This window comes from Schistosoma mansoni, chromosome 4, assembly GCF_000237925.1.
Source record: "Schistosoma mansoni strain Puerto Rico chromosome 4, complete genome".
Taxonomy (NCBI): Eukaryota; Metazoa; Platyhelminthes; class Trematoda; order Strigeidida; family Schistosomatidae; genus Schistosoma; species Schistosoma mansoni.
In genome coordinates this window covers 15,153,637-15,170,247 of record NC_031498.1, presented here as the reverse complement: position 1 = coordinate 15,170,247, position 16,611 = coordinate 15,153,637, and the positions used below count along the sequence as shown (strand labels likewise).

The 16,611-nt window shown below is 31.3% G+C and overlaps 1 protein-coding gene across 1 annotated transcript in view; it reads left to right on the top strand.

Moving 5' to 3' along the window:
- Smp_153810 (putative l-asparaginase I) overlaps window positions 1–13,711 on the top strand; it is a gene marked incomplete at its 5' end in the record, with an annotated part of 29,160 nt that extends 15,449 nt beyond the window's left edge. Inside the window, 4 exons of the mRNA XM_018796947.1 lie at window positions 2,225–2,412; window positions 7,430–7,673; window positions 11,412–11,698; window positions 12,927–13,711. Of these exons, the coding sequence (XP_018652037.1) occupies window positions 2,225–2,412; window positions 7,430–7,673; window positions 11,412–11,698; window positions 12,927–13,187 (980 nt within the window). The 3' untranslated portion in view covers window positions 13,188–13,711. The remainder of the gene's footprint in view (window positions 1–2,224; window positions 2,413–7,429; window positions 7,674–11,411; window positions 11,699–12,926) is intronic.
- Between the last annotated feature and the right edge of the window lie 2,900 nt (window positions 13,712–16,611).

Here is a 16,611-nt window from a genome sequence, read left to right as displayed (position 1 = left end):
GAAAATACACTCATACCATGCTTGTTTAAAATCCGCTTGATTTCTTCTGATGTTTCACTACGGTATGGGATGACTACAGTAGACTTACAATCTTTTTGAATAAATTCTAGTTTAGTTTTTCTTTCATTTCTAACAATCTTCTTTAAAAACTCCTTTGGGTAGTTGTTATCCCTAAGTGTAGACAAAGTCCTATTCAATTCATATTGTTGGTCTTCCTTATCTGTAACAAGCTTAAGACTTCTGTTAATTAAATTTTCAACAACCGTGACTTTAATACATAATGCATGAGCCGAACCATAATCTAAGTATCTCTCAGAATGTGTTGATTTCCTGAAAACATTTATTTTTAACGTACTATTATTATGTCTTCGCTCAACCAAACAATCGAGAAATGCTAGTTTGCGGTCAACGGACTCTATTTCCTTCGTTAGATTAATTCGCTCCGAAATGTTGTTCACATTTTCAAACAATTCTTCTAAACCATTCTGTTTAATGATAACAAAAATGTCATCTACATACCGTAGCTAGACCTTTGGTGGACGTACACTTCTTGCGATTGCACTAGTTTCTAGGGAATGCATGAATAAATTCGCTACAATCAGAGAAACTGGTGAACCCATAGCTATACCTTCTTTTTGTCTGTAAAGATCTCCTTGAAATATGAATAAGTTGGACCTTAAACATAGTTCCAAGCATTTGATAGACTCAAATGGATCTAACGGGCAACGTAAATTTAAATCCAAATCAGATTCTAAGCAAACATAAATAATATCCAACACCCTGTTGATAGATACGTTAGTAAATAAGGAAGCAACATCAAAACTTGCCATTACTTCATCCTCTTCTATGTCGATGGTATCATAATATTTCTAATTCCATGATTAATCATTTTTCCATACGGTTTAAGTATCCTAGCTAAGTATTTCGCTAGGTTGTATGTCAGTGAAGTTGTAAAATCAATCACTGGTCTTAGTGGAGTACCAACCTTGTGAATCTTTGAAAGTCCATAGAATCTACAACGGTTACAACTTTTTGGATATAACATGAACCATAATGGCGTTCCTAGTTTGACCTTTACCGACTGTAAGATTTTACTGGTTTCAGCCTTAAGTTTGTTAAGCGTTGTTCTACTTTTTGTATCTTTGATTAGTTCCTTGGCTTTTTTCTCGTAGCCCGATTTGTTCATAATGACTGTCGTGTTCCCTTTATCTTCTCTTGTAATGATAATTGTCTTATCATTTCTCAGTTGTTTTAATGCATATAACTCATTTTTAGTCATATTCGAATTTTGTGATTTCTGACGTAATAACGCGGACATCATTTTATTCTTCAATTCATTCGTTGTTTCACTAGGAAGTATATTCAAAGCTGGTTCTATTGCTGGTATAATATTGAAAGGCGATAATTGTGGTCCATTTATATTGAAATTGAGACTCTTTTTAAGTAATGAAATTTCGTGGGAGTTCAGAATTCTATCAGATAAATTAACTAACATTTTGTTAATATCTACTGTGTTCGATTTATCTCTAGTTTGTTGAACTTTGTTGTTTGACGCATGTTTCAACATTTTTTCGAACTTTCTAATCTGTCGTTGTTTTGATGATTGATGATAAAACTGTTCTCTGTGTTTGAAAAATTCATTTATATTAGATCTTATTTCTTTCGGTGTAATAACTGACAGAATTTCATCGATATTCTTTACCCTTGAACGTAGTGACGCCAAATTCATAGTGGCTATGTGAATACGTTCCCTGATAAAATTTCTAGTGGCTGTGATCGCCGCTTTGATTGAACGAATAGATTTGTCAGGAGATTTGACCAACAGAGATTTAGGAAAAACATTTTTTTGGAATTATTTAAATTTCAATCGCTGAGACTATTTCAAATATAATTTTTTCACATATAATGACTTCTCTATACTCGGCTCCCATTTTTTGTCAAGCTATTCGTTCTAACCTTGACGAATATTCGTATAAAGTAAATTATTACTGTTTTTTGAACTTCAAGCTGTAGGTATGTATTTTCTGACACAGTTTGAATGAAAGCTAAATTATTTCATGGACAGACACTTTATATCGCTTTTTCAGTACCTAAGATGTCACCCTTGTAATGCAATTCTTCAGTTTCGAGAAAAGATTCAAGTATCATGAAGTTATGGATATTTATTTACTATATACATACACATAGACTATCCGTGGTACTGTTAACATTATTCAAATTTTAGGAGTTGTTCTTCGGACATATGGAGCTGGTAATATTCCATCTTCTCGTCAGGACCTACTGGATGCACTAAAAGAAGCTTCTGATCGTGGTATACTTATGGTAAATGTCACACAATGTTGGCGTGGTGGCGTTAAAGCGGTTTATTCAACTGGTCTGGTTCTCAATGAATATGGTGTAACTCCAGGATATGTAAGTTGTATGAGTGAGGACTATATCAGACCACACATAAATCAAAATAATTTCACGTAAAAATTTGCTGTAAACCTCCACTGTTAATTTAATGTAGTAGTGTGCTTGACTATTTTTATAACCCAGTCTATTTCGAATGAACTCAACCTTCACTCATTGAGTTCCTAGTATGTTTAAATGAAGGCTTCTTAAGATGAACCTGTTTATATCTGCTTAGTTTATTATTAAATAAAACATACTTTATTTTATTAATTTTCCTTTTTAAAATTTATCGTATTTATGTATCATAGCGTTGAAATAAACCAAGAAGAATTGGAAATGGAAGTAGAACTATATTATCCAGAGGACAGTATCTGAAACAAAGATACGGGCTTGAATGCAGTGCTTTTTATGTGATTAGGCTTGGGTTTTTGTATTTTGAAGATTGACTTTATTTTGACCGTATTTGTGAATCACAATTTTCTTAAAATTTCCAGGTAAAAGCAGACAACTTCTAAGTGCAGAAGTATTCTGATTCTTTACACATTGTTTACACGGGTTCCTTCCTGCAACAATAAGCATGCGTAATTATTCAACAAATACACTTACCAACAACTCATGAAGGTTGGGGAAGGATTATTTTCAATGCTTTCTTCTGAGTTGAAAGGATCAATCCATTAAATTCTCAAACGATTAAAAATAAAGTCAAATCAGATACAAGTGAACTTTTGAAAGAGCTAAAACCAGTCATTGGGGCTTCGCTTTGGTTTGCTCTGTATCCCAAATCATGTAATACTTCACGGTTTTATGGTTTACCGAAAATTCATAAACCAGATATTCCTCTAAGACCGATAGTAGACTTTACCAACACACCGACTTATGCTTTATCTAAATATCTAAGCAGCATATTAAAGCAATTACAGTTCGACATACATAATATGATTAAAGATACATATGACTTTAAATCAAAACTATCGGAATTAATTATCGAGAAGAATGAAGTCATGGTAAACTTTGATGTCGTATCTTTATATACTAGTATTCCTATTGATAACTGCTTAGAATTTATTAGTGGCTTACTAGAGAATGACACTACTTTGTCGGACAGATGTCCGTTAAGCATTAGTTTAATCATGAGATCATTAAAACTTTGCTTAAATTCAACTCTATTCACCTTCAACGGAACGCTATACAGACAAACAAATGGTGTAGCAATGGGTTCCCCTGTGTCCCCGATTGTTGCCAACCTTTTTATGACACACATAGAATCAAAGATTTTCACCAACCACCTTAAACCACGAATTTGGCTTAGATATGTAGATGACACATTTGTAGTGATAAAAAAGACGCATCTAAGATCATTTTCAAAACAAATAAATACACTTTCATCTCATATCAAATTCACAAATGAGAATGAAAATGAACATGGTGAGCTTCCTTTCTTAGATTGTTTAGTGAAAAGAAATATAAATGGAGTTCTAAATGTATCCATCTACCGAAAGCCTACACACTCTAATCGTTACATCGACTTCCATTCAGCACATACTTTCAGTGCTAAAATCTCGTTAGCCTTAAATCTTTTTAGAAGAGCCAACAAGATCATCACTTCAGAAGAGGATAACCAAAAAGAACAAAAGAATGTAATCGGTATCTTCCAATTTAATAGTGTTCCTATGAAGATTATCAGAAGTATATTAAAACAAGACAATTCAACACGTAATAATAACAATAATTCGAATGAAATGCCATGGATTGGTACTGCAGTTTTACCATACCGTCATGGCACAACAGAAGGACTCCAAAGGATCTTAAAACAACACAGAATTAAAGTATATTACAAAACAACGAACACTCTTCGAAATACTTTAGTTCGATTAAAAGAAAAGATATTATTCATGTCTACACAGAATTGCGTCTACAAATTAGGTTGTGTCGATTGTGATGCCTTCTATATTGGAGAGTCATCTCGCGAAATCATGACTCGCGCCAAAGAACATATTAGGTACACAAAGAAACCTAATAATTCTGTAGAACTGGGTAGACTTCAAATTAAATCGGCATTAGCGGTTCATGCCATTTTCAATAATCATCAAATTGATTTCAAAAACATCAAAATACTACAGAAAGGTTTTTCCAACTACAAAGAAAGAAGAGTAGCTGAAGCTTTCCATATAATGCTTAATCCCACTGCCCTCAATAGAAGGGAAGGCCTTACCATACATCCTACTTGGACTATCTATCCTAGTCAACCAGATTGTTATTGATTTCAGACCTGTTTTTGATTGATCACCTAAAACTCTTGGATTGTTCCGTTGTACTATTTAAACTTGGATTAATGTTAATTTGGTTATTTATTCTCTGAAGAAGTGGCTTACACTGAGTCACGAAACGTCAGAAAATCTAACATTTCTACTCATTGGGATATTACAAATATATTATTTATTTATAACAATCTACCCAATTCTCAATTTATTCAAAATTATTTTTAATATATAGTTTCCATATTTTACCAAGACACTGAGTAATTTTATATGAAACATTAACTTTGTTTTCCCCACCTGAGTTCTCGTTCACTACACCTATATATATATATATATATATATATATATAATTATTGGCGGCCTGCTTGAATACCTGGGCTACCTGTTTCTGCCATCTAAATATTTCAACAAGTTATCTGGGTTTTTTAAATTTGTTTTAACCTATCATTATGTCTATTGATCGCATAACCTATACAGGCGCGTTTATAAAAAGCTTACGTCCTTTCGCTGCAAAAATTACAAACAAGTACAATAAGAGACATCGTGGGTGGTTGGCAATATGCTTTAAAGAGAATAAACATTAATCAAATGTCGATTCCCGAGCTGCTTAACCCTAACTGTCGATCACTAATTAACAAGGTGGACTATCTCCAATTTCTGCTAAGTCAAAACATGTATCGTAATTGTGGTGTCATCACAATTCAAGAAACCTTCTTTTTAAGTTTTTGATCGACTTACATCTCCACAACTAAAACGACTACGGAGGATAAAAGAAAGGGTGTACAAGGAGAAAAACACTATTGAAGTTCGTAAGTTAAATGGTCAAATGAGCCTAGAGATTAGACGTCTCAACTCTGTGTTTACTCAAAAACTCCTATCTTGTAAAAGCTCTCCAAGTATGTGGAAACTCTTTAAAGAAATTACAGGGGACAGGCAGACTAGAAGCGATAACCAGCTGAATGTTTGTAACTTAAATAAGTCCTTTATTCGTCAGTCATCTGACATCATGCTCCCTATATCCAAGGGTTTGAAGAATAATTGTGTCCCCAGTTTCACTTAAAATGATGTACGGAAATGTCTCCAGTCTCTGAATTCATCCCAATGTTTAGGACCTGATGGTATCCCAAACCTCCTTTTGTGCTGATGTTTTATGTTATCCATTAACGAATATCTTTAACAGATCCTTCTCAACTAATGTCTTACCGAAAATGTGGAGAAAGATAAAGATAATCCCTATACCAAAGGAAGTTTCTGGTGATAAAAATGTGAAACTTAGACCCATAGCAATAACCTCACCTTTCCTCAAAATAATGGAAAAATTACTGATACAATCACTTCAACCTGCAATATAAGAGCACTGTGATCCATATCAGTTTGCTTACGAATGCAAAAGAAGCACATTAGATGCCGTTGCTGTTCTGCATCACAATATAGTGTTCGGGTTGGAAAAGGGTAAGAAGTATGTTAGATGCGCTTTCCTGGACTTTACCTCTGCTTTTGATTCTATTCCAAGACACCTCTTACTTAACAAGCTGATCAGCATCGACACTGACAGCTGGATAACCAACTGGCTACGTTCCTACCTTTCTGGAAGAGAACAGTACACTGTATTTGAAGGAAAGTGTTCAACATCTCTACTGTCTACTGTAGGTGTGCCACAAGGAGCTTTTCTTTCACCTCTGCTCTTCTCTTTCTTTCTTCATGATCTGCCATCTTCCACAGAAAACACTTTTGTATAATATGCGGACGACCTCACTGTATGTATGCCGATTTCTACCTCCTTACATCCTATAGAAATGAATGAGTTTTTGTCTCGTATTGAAAGGTGGTCTGTTGGTAATGGTCTCTTACTCAATCCATCTTAATGTCAAGCTGTTAACTTTAGCTTGAGACATGGACAGAGCCTATACTCTATTTTGGGATCCCATAATGCTTGTGCCATTGGAAACTCCTTAATAAACACAGTGTCGAAGGTCAAATATCTTGGTGTCATTTTTTCCTCTGATCTTTTTTGGTCTTCTCATGTTTTACTGTTATCGAAAAAAGTTTACCGTTTGACATACTCCATAAAGAGGCTGCATGCTTTTGGGATTATTCGCCATTTACTCTTACAATTTGTAAATTCCTGCATATTACCTATTATTCTATATTGTTCTCCATTATTCTTTCCCGGGCTTTTGAGAAAAGACTTTGCTGTTTTGCGTAGAGTGCTGAAGGCGGTTTGCAAGGTATGTGGTGAATCTTTTGAAGTCATTATTAATATGCTTGTGGATAGACATCTTAAGTCTTGCAAACTCTTGGCAGGTGTCATCTTATCAGATACTAACCATTCGCTTCATTCATATCTTTCTCCTTGTATATCTTCTGGTAGAACGAGACGTAAATACATTAAACTCCATGCACGCAAGCAAATCTATAAAAGTTCTGTAATACCTTACCTAGCAAATTTACTTTGTGACGAACAGGCTGTTAGAGTTGACCTAGTAAATAACCTGTATTCTTAAGCATGTCTCAAATTCGATAATTTGTATAAACTCAGGTTTTCTTAAACCTTTTTTTTATTTCTATTCTGTTTTTTTTTAATTTTGGTTTTTTTGTTTGTTTTTGTTTTTTTTGGTAAAAAAAACTTGTTGAAATAACTCGTGATGAGAATTCTATATTGTATCAGATTATAATATTGAATAAAGCCATTAATAATAATAATAATTCATAATGTCAACTAATTTATTCTATAGTTCCTATTTTATTTTTCATCATATTATTTATTGTTAATATAGGATATGACAACTGAAGCAGCACTTACCAAATTGGCCTATATATTGAGTAAAACAGAAAATAAAGATTATTCTAGTAAACGTGCAATGTTATTAAAGAGTTTAAGAGGTGAAGTCACAGTTGAAGGAGAAGACTCTAGAGCAGCTAATTTATCACTATACAACACAAATTGTTTAAATCAAGATAGAAATCTTATGATATATTTTGCCAAATTATTTTCAACAACTTCTTTAGATGATTCTGAAGGTATTGGCTCAATGTGGGTTCAACGTATAATACCGACACTTGCGTGTTGTGCAGCTGCATCAAATAATTTGTCATGTTTAAAAGAAATGTATCATATAATTGGCCATTTACAGGTATATCTTATTATTCAACTATTTAAAACAGAGAAAAAATATTACTGGGACTATTTTCATTTCAATTATTCTTTAAAACAAAATACTTATATATTTCTGGAAAAATTAGCTAAAGTACAGTTGGATACAAGTTTTTACTAAAATATGCTCCTACTCAGAAAATTCCTGTCGATTAGTAAATAAGTGAACAAATGAATGACTAACTGGGTAAAACGTTACTGATCTTGGGATACGTGTTTACCATTGTAAGTTGATTTGATTGGATACCGAATATTTAGAGAGAATCAAAATGATGAGTAATATTAACCAGTGGTTTGTTGTATCATTACCACACCTTAGTATAGACTTATTTAAACTATTATTATCTTTCTATTTCCTCTGCTACTCTGTCTTCTACTATTACCCTACTTTAAATATCTATATGAACATGATTTAATTTCAAGTAGATATTAATTGAAGCGAAGATTTTCGAACTTATGTATGATGATTAAAAAGTCACAGTATAATATAGTCATTTTACACAATTTCATGGATCAAGTTATTATCTTGTTCAAGAAGAGTATCAAATTAGGCTTAGTGTTTCGTAGAACTCTCAACAGTGATTTGAAAATAAATGCAAACTGATACTTCTTCCTGTCTTATGCGAAGAAGAAAATCAATATTACTTTTAAAATACCTATCTTACTGATGTATACGTGTACAACTAACACAGGATACTTTGTTGATTGGAGATTAATGACAGTAAGTGATAAACACAGTCTTTTGCCTTATCATACCCAACAACATATTCACACAACCTTAAGGCAACTTGTTCTGTTTTAGGAAATCAGCTAGGAGATCACAGTTAGGAATAGATAACCGGACTTGTAATTGTGACATATTCTATAGATTTTCTACTCAAAACAATTTAGTTTTAATTACGATTTCATTTCATTTAAAGTCTAACATTTCACGTTCTACCTTTGATATTCTATTTATTTACACCATTTACAAATTGATCACTTGTCTCTAATCTATTTTTACAGCTATTCTACTTATTAAATTGGGTTAGAAAAAGTTTCATTGTTTTATCCGTACAAAATAGGCAAACCTAGACGTAATACTTTTCAGGTTTCTGTTATCGGTTAAGGTAGATTAGACTTACAATTAAAGATTTTTGAAAAAAATTTATGACGGTATTTAATTGTCGATAATCTCTTCAATGTATATCTCAACAAACATTATTAGAATTTATAGAAGATTAATTCCTCTATATCTGACTCCAATAAATAAATAATATCCCGCTAACTGAATATTTACTGCAGGCTAAATCTCCTAGTAGAATTACGGGTTTACTCGAGATTATTCAAAAGCCTGAACACCAGTTATAGAGATAGTTTATTGTTGAAGCTCGGTAAAAATCCGCAAGCATACAGAAAGCAAGCACACAGAGAAAACAAGTGTGTGTGAGTGTGAGTGGTAAAAATCCATATATATTTATGAGTGTTAATGGGTTGTGGATAAATTATTGATTGTCCTTGTTTACAACCAATGAGAGAACAGATTAAGGATTGATGTGCAGCACATGCGCTCAATCAGACTCACACATAAATTTACAAAGTGGATTAATGTTAGGATTACAGAGAGTACACAAAAAATACAGTAGTTGAATGGGCTTGCTACAAATTCTTCATACGCACCGATTATCGCTTATCTATACATAAGCCTACACTAAAATCTATAAAACATAGTTGACCTTCAGAAAAAGATTCTTTTAAAATATTAAAAACTGAACATTTTTAGATCTGTACCTTCAAAGTGGCTTTTATTATAACAACGTATGAACTTTTACACTCAATTTGTCAGATATTAATAACGAAATCATTGTTATCGGGCGTATTTTATGTTTGTAGGAATCTCAACGACTACAGATTAGAATATTTTCATAGGTGTAATCAAAATTTTTGCAGATAAATAGGGTCACAAACTATTGCATACTTGTTTTCAGTCGTTAATCGTGTGTATGTTAGGAATAGGAATCATTTTATTTGAAATATGTTCAAATTCTCATAAATGTTCATTGATAAAGATCTAATAGGAAATACAAGTTATAAATCAGCATCTCATAAGAACTATTCTTACATAATATTTAACAATCTCTCAATAGGTGTACTAGTAAATCAAAAGCAAACATATAAAAAGTTATTATTTGATTGTTTTTAACACCATTTACACTAATCTTCTTTTTAACTTTCTCTGAATTATAAATTCAATAGTTTAGTTCTTTAGCAAATTTAGGAATGTAGAGAGGTATTTTGCAAGAAGGCATATAAGCGAATTTGTATGGTTAACTGCAGGTCTTAACGATATATTATCTCGAGTTTTTCGTCAGCTCCAAGGTTTTCAGCTATTTAGTAATAAAGCAAACTAAAATCAATGCTCTGGTTTCAGTTTTCACAGACATTAGCAATTCGCTTGTTTCGGCCCTTATTTTTTTATTTGATTTGGATTAACACCTCTTTTGCTGAAACGTTTGTATAGTTCATCTTGAAGATAACTCATAGTTTTTCTTTCATAACGTGACATACCTGTGATAATCATGATGTTGGATTTTCTTGGTTTTGTGATAACAGATCTCCTACGTTTATTTAGCTGTTTGAAGGTGTGTATTACATCCTCAGTTGTGTTCTTGATGTTATAATCATGTAGTGAAAACTTTATTTCTCGCTGCATTCCTCATTTATCAAAAAAGCTCTTGACAGAGAATGAAGGCGAAAGTAGAATTTTCAGTGAAGACAAATATTATATGAAACTCTTAGTCTGGATTAAGTGTTTTTACCTGTTTAAAATTATATTTAATACATTTATTCCCACCGTATTTATATTAATACTTTAGTTGGAAGCTCCAACCAATTTTCATATATCAAAATAATAACTTATTTTACGAAGTTCTGTGTTTCCGTAATGGTAAAACTAAAGGTGAAGACATTGTGGTTAGCATATGAATAGTAAATAAGGTCACTCTATAAATGTTAAAGCAACGAATTTAAGTTCGTCAAGAAATAAAACATTACTGTGAACATGGCACAAAGGAAAATATAACAAAAATAATGACCATAGAAACTGATCTATTTTTTACGCATTAACGAACATTCACATGTTTAACCTCAAACTACAAAATAATTCCAATATTGAACATTGAATGAATATTGGGATGATTCACTCTCAGAATTGGTTTTGATCTGTTTGTTGGACGATTTTTTTGGGTTACCTTATTACTTCTCTGAACAAAGTCATTTAAAAGAGATTAAATCAACCTAATGGTACTTTAGTATACTTCATTTGCTATATAGTAAAGATTATCATGTTTTTGTGATCGATATTGATTATGACCCTTTGGACAATGAAGTTTTAACTGTTGCTAAAACAGATATAGGATAAACTTGGAAAAATTCTTAAACCGTTCCTTAATTTGTTTAAAGTCTGAAGTCTGATCTCTACGTTCCATAGATTTCAACTTTAACTCAATATTAAATTGGTAAATCATTGGAATTTAACAATGAAACCGAATTGTTCACTGGCACATGTTACAAATTATCCGTTTTAAATTATTGGTTTTCTTGTTTTCAGTTATTTGACACTGAAGGATGTACTCCACTGCATAAATCAGCTTTCTACGGTCATATTTCAGCGACAAAATATTTATTAGAATGTGGTGTATCAGTTCATATTGCAGATAAAAATGGATATACTCCACTTCTTTGTGCTTTAAATAGTCTAATCTTATCTTCTGAATTGGTGCAGTTATTATTAGATGTTGGCGCTGTATTAAATTCTGAAAGTCAACTTGTCACTAAACTGGTTCATCAAGCAGTTTCTGATGGTGATATTCAAAGGTTACGCTTATATCAATTGTGTGGATATTCATTTTATGTAAGTCAGATTTTTTATTACGTAGACATAATGAATTAAGGTGTTAGTAACAATAGCAGTCTTTAAAAGTTTGTTTAACAAAAAGTGGAGGATTATAATAAAAGAAGAATAGTCTTATTAAAAACTACTTACAGGGAAGTGGTATTCTCAGTGTAGCTCTCACTCGGGATCATATTGTGATATTTAAGTAGTTCATTAAATGTTGCTTCGAATTAATCAGTTCTGAAATGGTGCAAATATTCATCTATCAAATCGCTTTAAAGAATTGAGATATTTAAAGATTTTGCTGCCCAATCAATTTGTCATTGATGAATTCCTTAATTGAGTATCCCTATATATTTCAATAGTGTGGTTAAACAACCTTATTAACCACTTTAAATTTCCATCTGTATTCTAGAGTCATTTAAGATCCTCAAACTTTTTGTGGTCAAGTACAAAGACCTTTATTTTTGGATATAAGCAAGGCCTGATATAAATTTTTTCATTATTTTATCACTTTTTATTTGCACACTATCCAGAAGGTTACGAGTGTTGAGAGTAATGAGGTTGTAAGAAAAATAAGTTTCATTATGACCAAATGTCTTAATGCATTTACTTTTAACTGGTGATTTCAAAATAGGAAGTTATACACTTCATAAGATCAGTCACTACTATAAGTTATTTCCAAAAAGCAATTTCTAAGAATATCGAGATATTTTTACATGGTATATATTTGTCGATCATTGCTAATCACCTAGTCAGGTACAATAACAAGTATTTAAGGAATGGTATGAGTGATTCTCTGTTATTGTGATAAAGCGGATATGAAGTGATAATAAGTGATTGTTTGTAATATACACTCTCGTGAAATAAGTAGTTATACTTACTTTATGCTACTTAATATGTTATTAGTAGCTGGATAACTAACGTACAAAAGTACATAAGCGTATTTTAATTTAACAGCCCACTCTAGTGTTTCCACCTTAATAGTGATAATCTCTTCGTTCATATTAGTCACTGTTCAATTTATTCGCTTGTTTGGAAGGATATGAAGGTGGGTTTCATATTACACGGATAGTTACGCTGTTACTAAATGAGTAGAAAATGTTATATCCCATAAAATTTATTTATTATTCATTAGCAGTACTGTGTCCATGATGTAACCGTTGTTTTATTATCATATTCATTATTATTACTGTTTTCCATAAAAACCAATAGAATTATACTCTTATTTTTCTATTCATGACAGAATATGGATGAAGAAGGTCGTTCAGCTTTACATGTAGCTGTTACACATCGACAATTGGATTCAATTAAATTTCTCATCTCACCAATATATAATGAAGAAAATTCTCACAATAAAGAGAGGAGCAATGTAGAAACAACAGAACTGGAGTACGGCGCTGGTGTTGATCCAAAATGTCAAACAATATGGGGTACTAGTGCATTAGATGAAGCAAAACTCCGAAATTTCAATGATATTGTTCAATTGTTGGAGAAATATCAATGAACAATTCAATTTGTACATGAAAAGTCTATGGGAAATAAAGGCAACTATGAATGGTTTTTAAATATAGTTGAAAGTTTATTTGAATATTCATTCCATAACCGGGTCTTTTTTCTTACTGAATACTTTAATTCACTGTTGTTGTATTGCTTCGTTTATTGTTACATTCTACTCAATTTCTTGTTTCGTTTCTTTAAAATAGCATATTATCATCATTGTTCAGTTACTTTATTTTCTTTCTGTTAATTTTTATATTTCGACTGTTATATATGAAATAAAATTTCCATTTTCTTTACGGTCATTCACTTCTCTTAAGGGTGTTGTGTCTATATTTATTTCTTTACTATATTCATTCAATTGTAAATAGATTGACTTACTTAATTTAATAGATTTATTCTTCTTATTATTATCAAAAGACCTTTTCATTCTTGAGTTCATTTTGCACTGTTATTATTATTATTATTATTATCATTCAATATACTAATTAAATTAAATATTTAATGAAACAAGGATTTAATACTAATGACAATAGAGATTACAGTATATACAGGAATCTTTTATTCTTTGTAAGGTGGTAATCTAGAAAAAAAATTGATAAACTAATTAATGATATTAGAAAGAAGGATAGATTCAACTAAAGTTTACAGGATTAAAAAGTTAGGGAGGCTAAAAAAGATTCATAATGATGTCTCCTGTAAAAATCAAGTTTTCGCCTCGACAGAATATGAGAAATATAGATATTATTACACACGCTAACATGAGGATAAGAAATAATTAATAAGAAGATATACGAATAAAGATTATCGTGAATTATATCTATACTTTCTAGTTATTGTATTAAAAAGGTACTCGAATCATACTATGTTTTATCCTTTCTACGATTATTAACACTTTTCTTATCTCTGCTACTCTGAGATTTACCTTGACAATTTCATTTTGCTATGCTTATGGAATCCAGCAACGTGTCGCGTATTATTGACCGTGGTCAATCATTTCACCTATTTAGTAATTGATATGTACTTGTTATTAAAGATCACTTAACTTTGTTAACACTTATTATTTAAAATATTTGTTAACAGGATCTCCAATAAACCCGTATAGAATTATCTTACTGAACTTCAGATTGTTCGAATTTCATATTAAATGATTTTTGTTTATAATCTTCACTTCCCATCAAATGTATATCCATACTCACTCTTGTTATTATGGTTTTTAATAAGTGCAGGGAAACTAAACTATCAGAAATATAGAATACTCATTTACAACATTATTTAGATACATAGTGTTAGTTAATAAAGCCACATAGTGCTTGTGTGATATAGACTAGCTAGTTAAAGTCCTTGGGATACTAGAAATCAATAACTGGAGATTTTGAATGACGTAACTCGAAGTTAGTTACAATTTTCGTTGTCTTCTTTGCCATCTGTTACCTCTACAAAAGTATTCATTTTGTTCGTCTTTTTGAATACTGTCATTTTGTGACATAATAAAATTAAAGAATTAAGCGAAAACATATTCAGATAACAGTTACATTTTCAGTAAAAATATTCCTTTCTACTAATAAGATTTCCTAAAGTTTGATTATACAGCGTTCAGTAGACGTTTTTTGTAATTAAGATTAACAAATAGCTCGAAAAATATTAAACCGATTTTCTTACAATAATCAAGGCTTTTAAATCCATGTCATGGGTGACTGACTATTTTAACAAGAATATAGAAGACAGTTTTTTTAGCACGGTTAAGATTTTAACTGTAGCATAAATAAGCTAATTTCATTCGATCAAAATACCAAAAACTGCCATGAATTCCTTAAGTCAACAGAATAGACAACATGATAGCATAGGTTGAACTACTGGATTTAAAGAAGTAACCTACAAGCTACATTAATCTAGGAAACTCTATTAGTCCCCATATAAATTCATATCGGATCTATAATAACTGGCTTCATTATACAATTAATTGTATGTAACTTTCAGTTTTTACTAGGTATTATTATAGAATGAAGATGGGTTGTGTAATGAGTGATTCGGCAGAGTACCATGTATGAGAAGATGTGGAATAGGGAGGAACTAAAAAGTTGATTTGACGTTTCAGTAGGTACTTAGGATGCACATATATTTAATAATAAAGAAGTCGATAGTAATGAATAATAACTAAAGCATGAAATTACAATATTTTGAAAGCCGGAACTAGAAGTTGAAGGAGTGAGATTTGAGATATTTTACTGAAATAGAAATGTTTTTATGGATAGGACTGTTTTTATTCGAATAACTTTTTTACTTTATGTACTAAGATTATAATTGCTTAATGACTGTACACAATAATTATTTATCATATTTGTTTGGAATTTTATCACGTAAATAATGTTTTATTAATCTCCACTGTACTTAGTTACAATATGACTGACATTATTATTAAACCATAAAGTGGTAACCAGACAAGAGTTTATCTGAATGCATTCAAGGTTATCACATGCTTAAGATTTGGATTTGTATAAATATATCACCCATCTGACCTTTGAAATCAATTGGTTAATTAAGTGAACAGACTGTCCTTCTGGTCTATAATAGAGACTATTTGTTCATTAGAATAAAACATTCTGTTAAATTTATCACACTATACATTCAAATTATTGTCGAGTAATAATAAACCCATTTATAAGCATTATCCATTAAGGGGTAAACAAATAATTTTGTGCTTTATTCTGTAGTGAGTTATTTTTTTTCAAAGTAAATTAATGATTTTATGATGTAAAAATGAAAATGTTATACACATCATTTCTACTGTAATTGAATTGAACAGGAAGTAAGCTGTCAATAAAATTACTTTATAATCTGACTGACAATGAATCAAATGGAAGTTGAAATTTGAACCACTGAGTACCAGCTTGTTGATTGTGCTGGCTTCTATCTCGTGAAGGGTCTTATGTATGTACTAACTAAAGCTTCATTTTAGGATGAAATACCTTGGTTTCTAGTAGTCCCCTAATCTTTGTGTTAAGTGATTAAAGTTCAATGATACATGCCATATAGTAGTCATCTATAAAAACTTTGGTGTAAGTTATGTGAATGCAATAAAAATTGGTAAAAATTCATAACGGAGTTAGCTTTTGTAACAATACCGTGAAAAGTAGAAGCATGATGTTTACATTGAGTGATTCAATAAATAAACAAGTTAGGTTTAAGAGGTATTACCAACATCTATGGAAGTAAAGGGAGACAGTGTGAACAAAGCGGCTTGATTAACAGTGTTTTGATCATTATGAATGTTAAGCTTGGAAAAGTGGTTGAATATACTATTTCTCGAATGCGTAAGTTATTCAAGTTTATTCCTACGGCTCAAGTTGCTTTTGGGAGATATAATTGTATTTTGGAAAATTATTTGGAATACTATAGGAAACTGAGAATGTTTTACAAAATGTATACCA